At 39.4% G+C, this 15,348-nt stretch overlaps 1 protein-coding gene across 1 annotated transcript in view; it reads right to left on the minus strand.

Moving 5' to 3' along the window:
- ATP6V1H (ATPase H+ transporting V1 subunit H) overlaps nucleotides 1-15,348 on the minus strand; it is a 128,829-nt gene that overhangs the window by 50,438 nt on the left and 63,043 nt on the right. The window contains exons 11-12 of the mRNA XM_028517875.2: nucleotides 8,070-8,139; nucleotides 7,277-7,402 (exon numbers count right to left, since the gene is read on the minus strand). Of these exons, the coding sequence (XP_028373676.1) occupies nucleotides 7,277-7,402; nucleotides 8,070-8,139 (196 nt within the window). The remainder of the gene's footprint in view (nucleotides 1-7,276; nucleotides 7,403-8,069; nucleotides 8,140-15,348) is intronic.

Genomic DNA, 15,348 nt, shown 5'->3' on the forward strand with positions numbered 1-15,348 from the left:
CTAGTAACACACACACTTTTTTTTCAAGTTACCTAATTTTACCAAGACCCTCAAGATGTTGCTTTCCCTTATATTGCTAATTTTAAATTAAGTTGAAATTTTGTTTAAAATATTTATGAGAAAAAGTTTGAAACCATTTTGCTGTCTATTCACATACAAACTATTCATTTACAAAATATAAATCTTATTTCTTAAAGCCTTTACTGGAAAACAACTTGAATTACAATCATCTTGGCTCATACCATTTTCACTAAAGCAGAGACTTAAAAGTAATAAAATCCACCCTGGCAGGCATGGTTCAGTGGAGTGAGCGCCAGCCTGCGAACCAAAGGGTCATCGGTTGAATGCCTAGTCAGGGCACATGCCTGGGTTTTGGGCCAGCTGCCCAGTAGGGGACATGTGAGAGGCAACTACACACTGATGTTTCCCTCCCTCTCTTTCTCCCTTCCTATTCTTCTGTCTAAAAATGAATAAAATCTTTTTTTAAAAAGTAATAAAAGTCTGCCTTGTTCAAAAGCTGTATGAATCTATAAAGCTTGCTTATTCAGTTTCTGGAGCATCACCTAAGACTGAGGCTCAAGGTTTCTCCACCTAACTTTTTCTATTACCATCTCAGCCTGTCAAATAGCTAAACTCTATAAACAACAGGAAACACTGATAAAGAATCTGTTGTCAATCCAGAAACATTTCATTATAAAGTAATTCCACACCTTCTTCTAAACTAACTGGGAAATGTGCATTTCCAAATAATAGAGAAGAAAGGAATGAGCATTTACAAATACACATGCATATTCCAAACTCCATATAAATCATATTAACAATATTTACAGACTCCAAATAAGGCTTCATTGTAGTCCATGCCCATGAAACAATATGGAAAGAGAGAAGATGCTTAACTTTAGGGAACAAGGATGTTAAAAATGCAGAAAAGATCTTAAAATTGCTAGAGGCAGTGAATCTACCAGACCAGGTTGCCTTAATGCACTGCCCAGGGCACCAAAGGGATGGTCTGCAAATGAACCACAGAAACAAAACTGTTGATAAAGCAGCAAGATGAGCAGCTAGAGGGCTGCCACACTTAGGGATTTTGATCCCCTACTTGGACTTGTCAATATTTAAACTTCATTACATAAAACAAGATGAGTAATGGGCCCGTCAATGGGGATTCACTACCGATGATCCCAGTTCCATATGGAAGGTCAACATCTATGGAATGATCTTACTTCCCAAGGCTCTGGTGTATCTCATCCTCAAACACCTACATGAAGGGATCCATTATGGAAGGGATGCTTCGATGGACCTCATTAGGCCACATCTGAAGGGCCCCCATTTGCAAAGGACCGCTCAGAGGATTACCCAAGCCTGTCAGATATGTGCCAAAACAATCCTAACAGAGAACGCACCCCATCAAAAAGGGGAGTACAATATAAAGGGTTACATGCATTAGAGAACCAGCAAGTAAACTTTTTGCAAATGCCTAAAACCAGAGGGAATTTCAAATTTTTATTAGTTTTTTGTGGACACTTTTTCTGGATGGGTAGAGGCATGCCCCTCTAGAACTGAGAAAGCAACCATGGAGGCCAAACTTCTATTTAAAGAAATAATTCCTAGGTTAGGACTTTTTCACAGTATTCAAAATGACAACGGACCATCATTCACTTCAGAGATCTCCCAGAAAGTTAGACAGGTACTGCAAATAAAATGGAAATTACATGCATCTTGCAGACCTTGAATCTATGGGAAACACTGAAAAAATGATTCACACAATGAAGAGTGCCCTGGCAAAAATACACATTTGAAATGAGATCAGGTATGTTTCATTGCTTTCTCTGGATTAGGGTGTAGGAAACCGCTTTCCATGGTGTGGAAATGTAGCTCAGGACCCATGTGGAAAGCCACTGGGGAGTGAGTAACATGCAGGACCACACCCATGGAGAGGTTTTCCTGTGGGGAATTAGGCCTGCATTGTACCTAGACTACTATGAGACTTACTTTTGCTAAAATTCCCTCACCTTGAATTGAGGAAGTGCTTACTGCAACTTTCTAAAGTCTGTGCTATACCTCCCAAGCATGGAGTGTAACCAGTCCAACTATTTTTCCCCTTGGTCTGCAACATCCCTCTCTTTAAAGTAATTAGCAACATTCTTTCCTTTGCTATCTGTAAAAGGTAATCACTTGCAGCGAAACTATGCATAGTAAATGAGGACTATCCTCCATGTAATGGACCCAGAAAAACAATAAAAGCTTGTCTAGGCAGGGGCTGGGGCCTCTGACCCTGTAGCCCTCTCTCTCATTTAGGGAGCTGCTACCCATCCCTTTTTCCCCACAGGACTTCTGTAGTCTGTGTATATTTGTTCACTAGCAGCCACAACACACACAGATCCTACAGGCCAGGGTATGCATCATTAGGGTACCACCCAGAAGTGGTCTTAAGCCCTTTTGAAACAGTTTATTGGAGATCCATCCACATCTTGGTTCTGGGAACGCCCCTACAACCCTGCCCTAGATAAGGAGCGTGAATGAAAAATTAGGCAATATGTACAACATTTAGGGCAAACACTAACCATTCTGCACAAGTTTGCTCCCTGCAGGTCCATCTACCCATCTGACAAGCAGTGGTCCCTATGACAATCTACTGACAACACATTCTTCTCTGAAGCTTGTGAGAATTAGGCCTTGGATCCACCATACATGAATAAAATAGGCGCCGCCTAAGAATTCAAACCCAGCTACTGTAGCTGATGCTGAAAAGGAAAGCTGGACTTGCATTCTGGAAGATTTGAAATTTCTCTTTCGAAAGAAAGAGTAGGCCCCCATGCAAAGTGATAATGGTCCTTTATTTACGTGTTTGCAGATTTAAGAATTTTTAGCTGCCAGATACTGAGTTTGAGTGTGGTCTGTTCCATCATTAAAAAGAACAAGCACTGAAAGTGTGTTATGGTTATGTTTGAGTAAGAAGGTCTATGAAAGTTGCAAGTGTGTGGAAAGTTGTAAGGCATATAAGGAAAAAAAAAAGGTTTATGAAAGTTGTAGAAGCCACTGGGTATGAAATTTTTTTTTCGAAAGGCAAGAAACCTCAGTGCTTGAGTTGAGTTATTCTTTGCTTTAGGTTTGGTTTTGTTTCTTGCTTTCTGATCTTTTGGGGACTTGGGGAACTTAACTGTTTTGTTCACACTGGGAATCCTCTGTCTCTGCTGTTTGGGGCTTTGTGCCATCATTGGACCTCATAAAGATCATTTTCAGTAATTGAGTCTCTACAATTCAGTAATTCAGTCTCTGCAATTTGGGATTTTCTGCTGTTTGGATGTTAGAAAGGTCTCTTGCTAGTTAGTGCTGGCTAGGGTGAGAGAGCATGTCTCTGCTATTAGACTGGCTGGTGAGAGGTCTACCAGCAGACCCGTGGATGCACTGGTGAGAAAATGCTTCTATCACTGGGGTTTCATGCCAGTCCAGCTGGGGTGAGAACACATCTCTGCCATTTGGGTCTTTGTGTCACTGAGGACCTGAGCAAGGTCATCTGTGTAACCAGTTAGTGTGACATGTTGGTGGGAGACAAGATCAAGATTCTTAGGCTAGTTTTAGTACCCTCTTAGTATTTTTTGTGGGTGGGGTGAATTCTATATTTGCTTTGGATATTTGTTTTTTTCAGTTTGAAAATAAATTGGGGCTCCTAAGGATTAAAACTTTACATTAGGTTAGGAAGTAAAGTAATGAAAGACAAAGTGTGCAAATGCAATTTTGGTGGATAATGGAAAGACAAGGATATTCCTTTTTGCTTTGTATTTTTATCCCTACCTGATCCCTCTAGAGTTTGGAATTCTTAATGAGTAATGATACAAAATTTCCTTTGCATAAAACCAGTAAGACCAGTTTTAATAACCAAGGCTTTGACTGGAATGTCTTGCCTGAAGGAGGCATGCCTGGGCTCCCTTGAGGAACTAAGATTGACTTTGAAAACTAACAAAAGCCCACTGGAGACGTAGTGTGGTATCGTGTTTGGTCTTGTGGTTCATGGCAGTCTTTCCAAGGAAAGAACAAAGGTTGCCTTCATGAAAGATAGCAAGGACGAACCTTAAGATATAATGGGAACCTCAGGAACTTGAGAAATACAGGTACTGCAGGCAAAGACCCATGGCAGTGTACAACTTAGCTCCTATGCCCTGAACGGCTGTCTAAGGATCAATCTAAAAGTTCCTTGTGGAAATTTCAGTAAAGCAGACTTAAAAATGCCTGTATGTTCAATGCTGCTCTTGTTTTCATGCAAATGCTGAGGCAAAACTGAAAACCTGCAGTCTTTTTGAGGACAGTGAGGGTGATCTTGGGGAAAGGAATCAAGTTTTAAAGAAAATCACAATGCTCAGTCATGAACATCAGATTCTAGTGCAGTTAACTGTCTTCAAGGTTTGTTTTCATTTGAAAGTTGATCTGATTTAACCAGATGATATCAAGTTGTTACTGCTTAGTATCCTTTCAGCAAATGCCTTGCAACTGAACATATTCTCAAAAGACACTCTTATGGACTCAGAAGCGATATAGGCTCCACTTGAGAAGTCCACCTACATTGCCGCCTCCTGGTACTCAAGGGTTTGGCTGAACTAAATGGTTGAATTGGTGAAGTATGGAGCAGCCTATCAGTTTTCCTTTAAAACTGCTTTCTTTTCTGCCTTGGATGAAAAGGGTTCAGAAGTGTTAAAGGGGGGAATCTCAGGATATGCCCCTAAGCCTAATTTAAGTTCCAGTATAGTAGGCAGTAAGGCTTCACACAGGTGACACACCTTGCATACCTTCCTCAAAGGAAGCCATTTTTTCTTAATCAGGGACACTGCAGAATCAGTCCCTACCTTTGTTATTTAGTTTTTGATTGTGCCTTCTAACCCTCTTGACAAATTTGTTGCCTCCAGAACGTGACAGGGTACCAATTCATTCAGTAACGCCATCCTTGGGATGTGCATACTGCTTTCCAGGTACAACCAACTGACCTGGACTTGGCAAAATACTTCTCCCTTGTGTGAAGTCTCCCCTCCACTCCAGAACCCCTTTGTTAGGGACCTCTGCACCAGGGAACAAATAGGACTATGCTCCTTGGTCAGCAGGAAGTAGTTAAAAGAGGAATGACACACCTTTATCCATATGCCCTTGAAGATTACAAATGTCTAGAATGCTAAAGGGGAGATTGTAACACGGAGATGAGAGGAGATTTGGGCCAGCAGGTCCTGGAAGGCAGATCCTGGGAGGCAGCATGGCCAGGTGACAAGTCCCTCCCCACTCCCCCCACATGCAAAGCTGTGGTAGCCACCCACCGGCAGCCTCCTCACTTCTTCTGTGGCAGGGGCTGAGGGCATCAAGGAATCTGTGTACTATCTATAAGTAAATAAAAACTTTATTTTCCTTTCCAACTGGACTCTGTCTCCAAAGTTATTGTCTATGGGCAGCATGCAGTGGGACCCCACTAGTTTGGTAGCAAAACCAGCTTAACCTTCAGGGAGTTTCTGGAAGCTACATTTTAATATCCTCACTTCTTGAGGATCATAGACAAAGAATAGGGAGAAGTGTCTTCCAGGACCATGCAATCATCCTGGAAGAAACTGTGGCCTGAGTTAGTTGTGGCCTGAAAGAGATTTTGAGGGTTTTGATGGTGAACCTGTGTCTGTTTTGGAGGATACTTTGTCTCTGGACAAGTCCATAGGCTTGGAGGTGGATGATGATGATGATGTGGAAGAGTTAATGGAGGACTACCACACTAAGCTCACCCCCAAGGAACTCCAACACCTTCAGAGAAAAGAGCAACAGACAGCAGCTGAAAAGTTCTCTTCAGGGGAGGGGGGTAGAGAAAATATTCCTATTTCACTAATCAAGGGAATGCTTGGGAAATGGCAGAAATACAAATTTTTACTAAGAAATATAACCCTGATAAAGAAGTGATGATCCATGTAATAAACTTGTTTAATGACAATGCAGTATTTCACTTTGGGCAAGTGTTAAAATGCAGACAAAAACAATCATTGGATAGGTTTTTAGTGAGACAGAGGCCCAGTGAGCCTGAAGCAAGATCTAGTGGAGCAAAGAGACAAAAAAGAACCTAAGAAGAACAGCTACCTGATGTTTTTATGGAGGGGTACACCCCTTCTAAACAATAATATCCCTCCATTCCTCCTCTCCATATTCAGTCATCAATAGCTCTCAACATTCAGGGTAAGTTCTAGTGTGTATGTCAATTTTCACACACATTTTATTTCCTTTTTGTTAAGTTTCCATTTATATTTCATATCCTTTTTGTTTTTAAAGTGTTTATTTATAGATTCAATAGTACATTAGACACGTACTGTGTATAAAAAAAAAACAGGGAATCATTTGGGTGTCTGGAATGACTTAATTAAATTGATCTTATTTTTAATGGGAAAATAATGATTCAGCTTTTGAACAAATCATATCTCAGTCTTCCAGAATGAATTCAATTGAAAACTGAGGTTTCCCTGTATAAAGAACTCATGTTCAGAATACACACAGAACTCTTACAATGGGTTGACTAAAAAATTCATTTAGTTTTCTTCATAAAATAAGAGACACATTTTTCATTTTCACCAATAACTTTATTGATTTGGATATTTTGAGTATGTCACCCATCTCCTACTATTGGCTTCCAGTGGATAGAGGCCAAGGGGGCTGCTAAATATCTTCCAATGCATAAGACAGCCCCACAGCAAAGATTTATTTCATCAAAATGTCAATAGAAACAAGAAACTCACAAACCACTTCTGACACATTCAATCAATCACAGCACATTCTCCATACACTGCACAAATCTTTTCTTTGCATTTCATTTGTTTTTACCTTTCTTGAAATAAATGAGCATAATATGCTTAAAGTGTTGTTTTTCTTCCATCTTCAATATTAAAATGGCTACACGAAAATTCACCAATTTTAATAAGTTTTTTAAAAAGGCATGCTGATATGACAGCTGTCACAATACAATCTAACAAAATTGTTTTGAGTGAAGTTAAAGACACCTAAGCGCTTCCAGAGCCATTGTACAGAAAAAAACTAGACAAACCTTTTGGCCAACCCAATAACATGAAAAAAAAATTTTTAACAGGCACTTCTAGAAAAAACATATACAATACAAATCACCTATATTAAAAGGTATTCAACCACATTAATGGATAAGAAAGTACAAATTAAAACCACAGAATATCTAACATTTAAAGAGTGACAAAAACACATTTATGAAGATGTAGAACAACAGGTATTAGAGTGTAAACTGGAATTTAAAACTTACTTCAAGAGCTCATAATTCTTCTCATTTAACCTCACAGCATTTTCTCTCCAAAATTTCTCAGATTTGTGTACAGGGCTCCATTCCAATCTTCCAGATTTAAGTTCTGAACTGTACTCATCAAATGAGCTATAAAAATTTTTAAAGAATTCAGAGTTTGTAAGAATCTAAGAGATCCTCCAAGTTAATTAAAATATCTTCACTGATGATTTAACTACAAAGACTGGCTATCCTTAGTACAAACCACCACTAAACAAAGTTTAAACATCTTGAATAAGATTTATAAATCATGTGAAATTTTTTTCAGAGCGCTAAGGCCCAGGACCCCTGACAAATCTGAATGCTTATCATGAGATATTAAAAGGGATACTTACTTCAGAAATCTGTACTCTAACATATGTATACATAAATGTAAAATCTGATAATCTAGCAGAACTTCTACCATGCCACTTAAAATACTGTATTGCCAGGCCACTAGATACATTAACATAAATTTATGTTAAAGTAGGTTACTTTAACAATATAAAATAGTACATTCTAATACTATTACATTATAAATATTATAAACTACATTGCATTACAAAAGCAGAAACATATATCTGTACAATATTTTACAATGTGATTGCGAACAGTGAAGAGAATTCTTAGGTTGAATTAACCCACTATAGATTAAAAATAGAAATCTGTACATATAACAACTGCAATCAATGTACTTTAATTAAACAATTATTCACTATGTTATCAAGTTCCTTCATTATTCAATTAGCCAGTGGACAACCACCATGACAAGACATACCTGGACTCTTTTTCAAGTAGCCATTTAATACTGAATGGTAATTCAGAATAACCAGGATTTACTGGGTAAACTGATCAGAACGTCCTGTTTGAATAATGTAGTAATTTACTTGAATATAAGCCCAGTCAGTATAACAAGTAAGCTAGTATGCTTAATAGTAATATCCTAAGTCTAAAACAGAGAAAAATCTTTCAATTGCATCCATCATCCCATTAACTTTATGTAAATAGATATATTTTTCTAATTTCTAAATTCAACATGAAAAGTCAATAAGTAATAATTCTTTCATGTAGAGTAAATAATTTATAAAGCTAATTATCATTAGCCTTATTTATTTTAAAAGGGATCTTAAATCATTATTACAGTGATTTTTTTAATAAGCATAACAGAACTTATAAAAACTGGAAGCTGGGCTGCATGGGGGAGCAGGAGAAGATGACGGTCTCCACAGTGAAAAGCTGCAGTGCAAACAAAATAAAAGCTCAGAAGAAAATGAAGGCTAACTGAAAAAAGGTGGTTGCTTAGAAAAGCTCATCAACTCCTATATACAGTGTTTAGTTTCCTATGAGCACAGACTTTGAAAAACATGAGCTGGAAGATGATAGCAAGATAGGTGGGAGTGGAGTCCACTTCCCCCTGCACACAGGTAGAACACCTAGCCAATCTTCTGAGGAACAGAGTGAATAGCCAATGGTATCCCAGCATATATGAAGGCTGGAGGCCAAGACTGCAGAGGACATTGAAAAAGCAGATGGTAAGGAGAGTATTTTGGGACAATAAGGTCCCTGGGACAAGTGCAGAGACCAGGACAGGTGCAGCACCAGGCCCAGCACCTGCTAGGCCTGTCACAAGATTCTTGGGAATGAGCCAGGTCAATGGATCCCTACCCTGCCAAAAGGGAGGTTTGAGCAGCACCAGGATGGACCTGGGTGCTTGAAGTCATTGGGGGGAATAAAGACAAAGTGGCAGACACACAGGGACAGTGTTTTCCCGCTGAAACTGTGGACACGGGATTTCTCATTACCAAAGAAATTGAGGATCCAGGTGACACCTGGAGAAGGGAGAATAGTGGGTCCATGATGACCCTGACCCTGACAGTCCCCAGTCTGGTTGGAAAGGGGCTGTATAAGAGGCCTGGTGCTTTTTAGGAGTGGCAGGCTTGAACAGAAGGAATTTGTTCAAACAAAAAAAAAAGGCTCCCAGTGGCTGCTTAGCAAATTCTCCTGCAGCAGCCACCCATGCCTCCCTGGCTGCACCCCTGCAGCTGTCAGAGCCTCAGCCACAGCTGTCCCTGCCACCACAACCACAACCGTGCCTCTATCCTCCCCAAGCCGGCAGTAGAGGACACCTGCCCCATCATCCCGCAGTCCCATCAGCACAAGCCCAACCCTCTCTCCACTGCCTCAGCAGCAGAGGCCACTAGCCCACAACTGATGTCCCAGAGGCACACACCCAAACCTGCTGCTGCAGACACAGCAGTGTTCCTGCCCTGCAGGACCGGACTGGCACACTAAGAGGAAGGAGGAGGTGCCCCACAAAGGAGAACAGCAGGGCTCAGGGAGTCAGCAATCCTCAGAAAGACTCAAATCAGTGAGGGAGCTAAACTACCCTGAAGAGACTTTCAGAGTCCCTAGCACCTAAGGCAGCAAAGAGTGAGAAGATGGTATGCGAGTTGCCCCTGATTGGTGCATCTCAAGGACAGCACAACTGGTGGACTGAAGATATAGGCCTAGTACAGAAGGGCACTGGGGGCCCAGCAGCAGACTGAGGAACTGGGCTGGAGGCTGGGCAACTGTGAAGAGTGAACCTAAACCTAGCCCCTATCAGTGCAAAACCATAGGAAGAAAGAAAAGCGAAACCCAACTCCCCTCAGCCTGCTGCAGCCAGAAGACCTGCAGAACTCACTTGGCAATTTAAAGCCAGCAGGAGGCTTTTATTTTCTTCCTTCCCTTTTTTTTCTCCACATGTGACACAATGAGACCTAGAGCTCTCAAAAGACCAGAATCAGACCTAAAGAAGGATTACCCCAACAACTGAGACAGAGACCCTGCAAGCTATTGTTTATTCATATTACTATCTTTTCATTATTTTTACTTTTATTTTATTAGCATTTTTAAAATTTTTCTTCTTCCTGTTTAGTTTTCTTCATTTTGTTTAATTGTATTGTTTGGTTTTCCTTGTTTTCTCTTTCATAGTGTATTTTTAATTTTCCTTCTTTCATTTCACTTGTGTTCCAATAGCACACTACTCTAGGTTGTGTACTTCCTATTCTTGTTATTCAGATAACATAGGTTCTGTCATATGATTGTTGTTCCAGTATTAGTGTAAAAAAACTGTTGTTCCATATAGTCACAAATACTGCACAGCACCCCTTCCAATTAGGCCTAGTTCACTGTCTTCTGGAATGTTATTGGTTAACTCTGTTGTGGTTAACTCTATTCTCTTGCACACTACACTTATTTTTCTATCCTTTACTCTCACTACATCTCATAATCTGACCTCCCACAAGCTCACTGATTTCTGGATTCAACTCACAATCCATACCCCCCTCTGATAAGAGACTTATCTTTTTTTCCACCCTTTCTAAAACATGGATAGTTGGGTGAAATATCACAGTTAACACTATACTTATCCAAAGGATCTCCTATCTCTTCTCTATGATTTGTACTTTAAATCCCACAGAATACTCGTTAACTGACTTACACCAATTTGCCTTCCCCCTGCAACTGATCATATACAACAGTAGGTGGGAGCTGCAAACACCAGTATACCTCGTGGAAGAGAGAACCCACCAACAAAGGAACTACCAGAAGATAATAAAGGAAGATGGTAGAAGAGTGGAAGCCACACTAACCTCCTCCCAGGGCCAATCTGGAATTACAACTAAACTGGAGAGAAATTACCCAGAACAAAAACTGAACAGTAGTGAGAGAGAAGGCTTATAACCTTAGACAGACAGGAGAACCAGCTTTCGCCACAACCTGTCTGCACCTGCACAATAGCATGGTAGGTAGAGTGACTCTCAGTCAACCAGCTGGAGGGAAGGACCCACCAAAGACAGACCCAAAAGCAATCAAAACCAAAAGACATACAGAGAGCCAACATAAACAGCCCAAGAGCAGCAAGTTCAGGAGATCAAGGATATTGCCCCACTGAATCTCATAGGTTTCTTACCATAGAAGTCCACACTACAGACCTAGAGAATCATACAGATCAATTTAAGAAGCAGAGGCTGAAAAGAAGAGTCTCACAAATAATGGGAACACAAAGAAACAAACCCTAAATGTAAGGAAAGGAGGAAGCCTCAGAAAGAAGGCTAAATAGAATAGAGAGAGGTCAACTACCAGATACTGAGTTCAAAGCAATGGTTACAAGGAAGCTCAATGAGCTCACAGAGAATTACCAAAATCTACAGGGAAACTATGATGAACTCACTGCAAACTATATCAGCATGAAAAAGGAAAAATAAACTATCAAGATGTGCCAAGAGGAAGTGAAGAATACAATCTCTGAATTGAATAACACAGTAGATGGAATCAATAGCAGGCTAGATGACCAGAGCATCAAATCAAAAAGCTGGAGATCAAGGAGAAAAAAACACCCAGAAAGAGCAATAAAAGGAAAAAAGACTCAGAAAAGAATGAAGAGGTGTTAAGGGAACTGCACGACAATGAAATGTAATTATATCTGCGTAGTAGGGATACCAGAAGAAGAGGAGCATGGGATAGAAAACCTGTTTGAAAAAGTAATGATGGAAACTTCCCTAATATAATGAGAGAAAAGTCACTCAAATCCAGGAAGCACAGAGAGTCCCAATCAAGAGGAACCCAAAGAGGTCCACCTCAAGACATATAATTAAAATGGCAAAGTTCCAAGACAAAGAGAGAATATTAAAGGCAGCAAGGGAGAAATAGAAAGTAATATACAAGGGAGCCCCAATAAGGTTAGCAGCTGACTTCTCAATGATGACACTCCAAGATAGAGGGGAATGGCAAGAAATAATCCAACTAATGAAAAATAAAAGTACTGCAACCAAGATGACTCTATCCAGCAAGACTCTCAATTATAAAATGGAAGGCTAAATTAGGAGTTCTGACAAAAGAGGCCTCAAAGAATACACCTCCTCCAAAACCAGTTCTGCAAGAGATACAAAAGTGTCTGCTTTAAGAAAAAGAAAAAAAAATAAGAGTGAGACAGAGAGGAACACAGATACAAAAAAATAGCAATGAAACATAAATGGATTAAATGCTCCAATCAAAAGACACAGAGTAGTTGAATGGATAAGAAATCATGACCCACAGATATGCTGCCTACAAGAACACACCTTGAACAAAAGATGTACACAGACTGAAAGTGAAGGGTTGGAAACAAATATTCCAAGCAAATGGACAGGAAAGAAAAGCTGGGGTAGCAATACTCCTATCAGACAAACAGACTTCAAACAAAGGGCCACAAAAAGAGACCCAGAAGGTCACTTCATAATACTCAAGGGAAGAATCCATCAAGAAGACATAAACATTGTAAATATATATGCACCCAACCTAGGAGCACATAAATACATAAGGAAAATCTTGGAGGACTTCAACATATTGACAGCAACACATTTATAGGAGAGGATATTAACACCCCACTCTCAAAAATGGATATATCTTCCAAACAAAATACCAACAAAGATACTGCAGCATTGAACAATGTGGACTTAATTGATATATAGAGAGTCTAGATCAAATGGATTTAACTGATATACATAGAGTCTTTCTTCCCAACGAAGCAAAATATACATTCTTTTCAAATACACGTTGAACATTTTCAAAGATAGACCACATGACAGGACACAAACAAGCCTTAATAAATTCAAGAAAACTGAAATCATATCAAGCATTTTCTCTGACAAGGGACTGAAATTAGTAACCCATCTCAAGGAAGAAAATTCAAAAAAACTCAAAGTCATGGAAACTGAGCAGCATGCTATTAACCAATGAATGGGTAGGAATGAGATCAAGCAACAAATCAAAAAGTTTCTGGAAACAAATGAAAATGAGCTCACAACAACCCCAAACACAATGAGGGCAGTCCTGAGAAGGAAGTTCATAGCAATACAGGCCTATCTCAAAAAGAAACATTTCAAATAAACAACCTAACCCCACACCTGTAAGAACTCGAGAAACAACAAAAAGACAGCCCAGAGCAAATACAAAGAAAAAAATAACCAAGATAAGAGCAGAATTAAATGACAGAGAGACTAAAAGCACAATTCTAAGGATCAGTAAATTCAGGAGCTGGTTCTTTGAAAAGATAAACAAAATCGACAAGCCTTTAAGCAGACTCATTAAGAAAAAAGAGAGAGGACCCAAATAAACAACAATCAGAAATGAAAGAGGGGAGATTACAACCGATACCACAGAAATGCAAAGGATTGTAAGAAATCACTATGAAGAACTATATGCCAAGAAATCTGAAAAATGGCCCTGGCTGGCATAGCTCAGTGGATTGAGCGCGGGCTGTGAACCAAAGTGTCGCAGGTCGATTCCCAATCAGGGTACATGCCTGGGTTGCAGGCCATGACCCCCAGCAACCACACACTGATGTTTCTCTCTCTCTATCTCCCTCCCTTCCCTCTCTAAAAATAAATAAATAAAATCTTAAAAAAAAAAAAAAGAAATCTGAAACCTAGGTGAAACAGACAAATTTCTGGAAAAATATAATCTTCCAAAACTCAGTGAAAAAGAGGCAGATACCATGTATAGATCAATAACAGCTGACAAAATTGAAGCAGTAATAAAAAAACTCCCAACACACAAAAGCCCTGGACTGGACAGTTTCACAGGAGAATTCTACAAAGTATTTAAGTAAGAGGTAACCCCTATCCTTCAGAGATTATTCAAAAAAATCCAAGATGATGGAAGACTCCCAAAGTTTTTATGAAGCCAGCATCATCCTAATCCCAAAGCCAGATAAAGACACAACAAAGAAAGAAAACTTCAGGCCAATACCGCTGATGAACATAGACACTAAAATCTTCAACAAAATATTGGCAAACTGCATCCAGCAATACATAAAAAGATCATACATACACCATAACCAGTGGGATTCACCTCAGGGATGCAAGGATGGTATGATATTCGCAAATCAACGAACGTAATACATCACATAAACAAAAATCACATGATCATATCACTGGATGCAGAAAAAATATTTGATAAGGTACAGCACCCATTTATGATTAAAACACTCATCATAGTGGGAACAGAGGGAGCATTCCTCAACATAATCAAGGCCATATACAAGAGACCTACAGCAAACATCATACGCAATGGACAAAAACTTAGAGCTTTCCCACTAAGATCAGGAACAAGAAAAGGATGTCTGCTTTAACCACTCCTATTCAACACAGTATTGGAAGTCCAAAGCACAGCAGTCAGACAAGAAAAAGAAATAGAAGGCGTCCAAATTGGAAAGGAGAAAGCAAACTGTCATTGTTTGTAGATGACATGATAGAAAATCCCACAGACTCCACCAAAAAACTACTCAACCTAATAAGTGATTTGGCCAAATAGCAGGGTTCAAAGTCAATATTCAGAAATCAAAGGCATTTTTGTACACCAACAATATCAGAAACAGAAATCAGGAAAAAATCCCATTTGATATAGCAACAAGAAAAATAAAATACCTAGGAATAAACCTAACCAAGGAGGTAAAAGACCTGTACTCACAAAACTACACAACACTGAAGAAAGAAATTAAGGAAGACACAGACAAATGGAAGCTTGTACTATGCTCATGGATTGAAAGAATTAACATCATCAAAATGTTCATACTACCCAAGCAATTTATAAAATTCAATGCAATCCCTATTGAAGTACCAATGGCATATTTCACAGATACGGAACATTTCAAAAATTTATATGGAACCACAAATGACCCCAAATAGCTCAGCAATTTTGAGAAAGACATACAAGGTAAGAGGGATCACAGTACCTGATATCACACTGTATTACAAGGCCACCATAATGAAAACAGCCTGGTACTCGCATAAGGACAGACATGTAGACCAATGGAACAGAATAGAGGGCCCAGAAATAAAACCAAGTCTCTATGGTCAAGTAATATTTGACAAAGGGGGAAGCAGCATAAAATGGAGTGAAAATAGCCTCTTCAACAAATGGTGTTGGGAGAGATAGACAGCTCCATGCAAAAAAAATGAAACTCGATCACCACTTACACCATATACAAAAATAAATTTAAAGGTGGATAAAAGACTTAAGTATAAGTCGTGACA

The sequence above is a fragment of the Phyllostomus discolor genome, chromosome 7 (assembly GCF_004126475.2).
Source record: "Phyllostomus discolor isolate MPI-MPIP mPhyDis1 chromosome 7, mPhyDis1.pri.v3, whole genome shotgun sequence".
Classification (NCBI taxonomy): Eukaryota; Metazoa; Chordata; class Mammalia; order Chiroptera; family Phyllostomidae; genus Phyllostomus; species Phyllostomus discolor.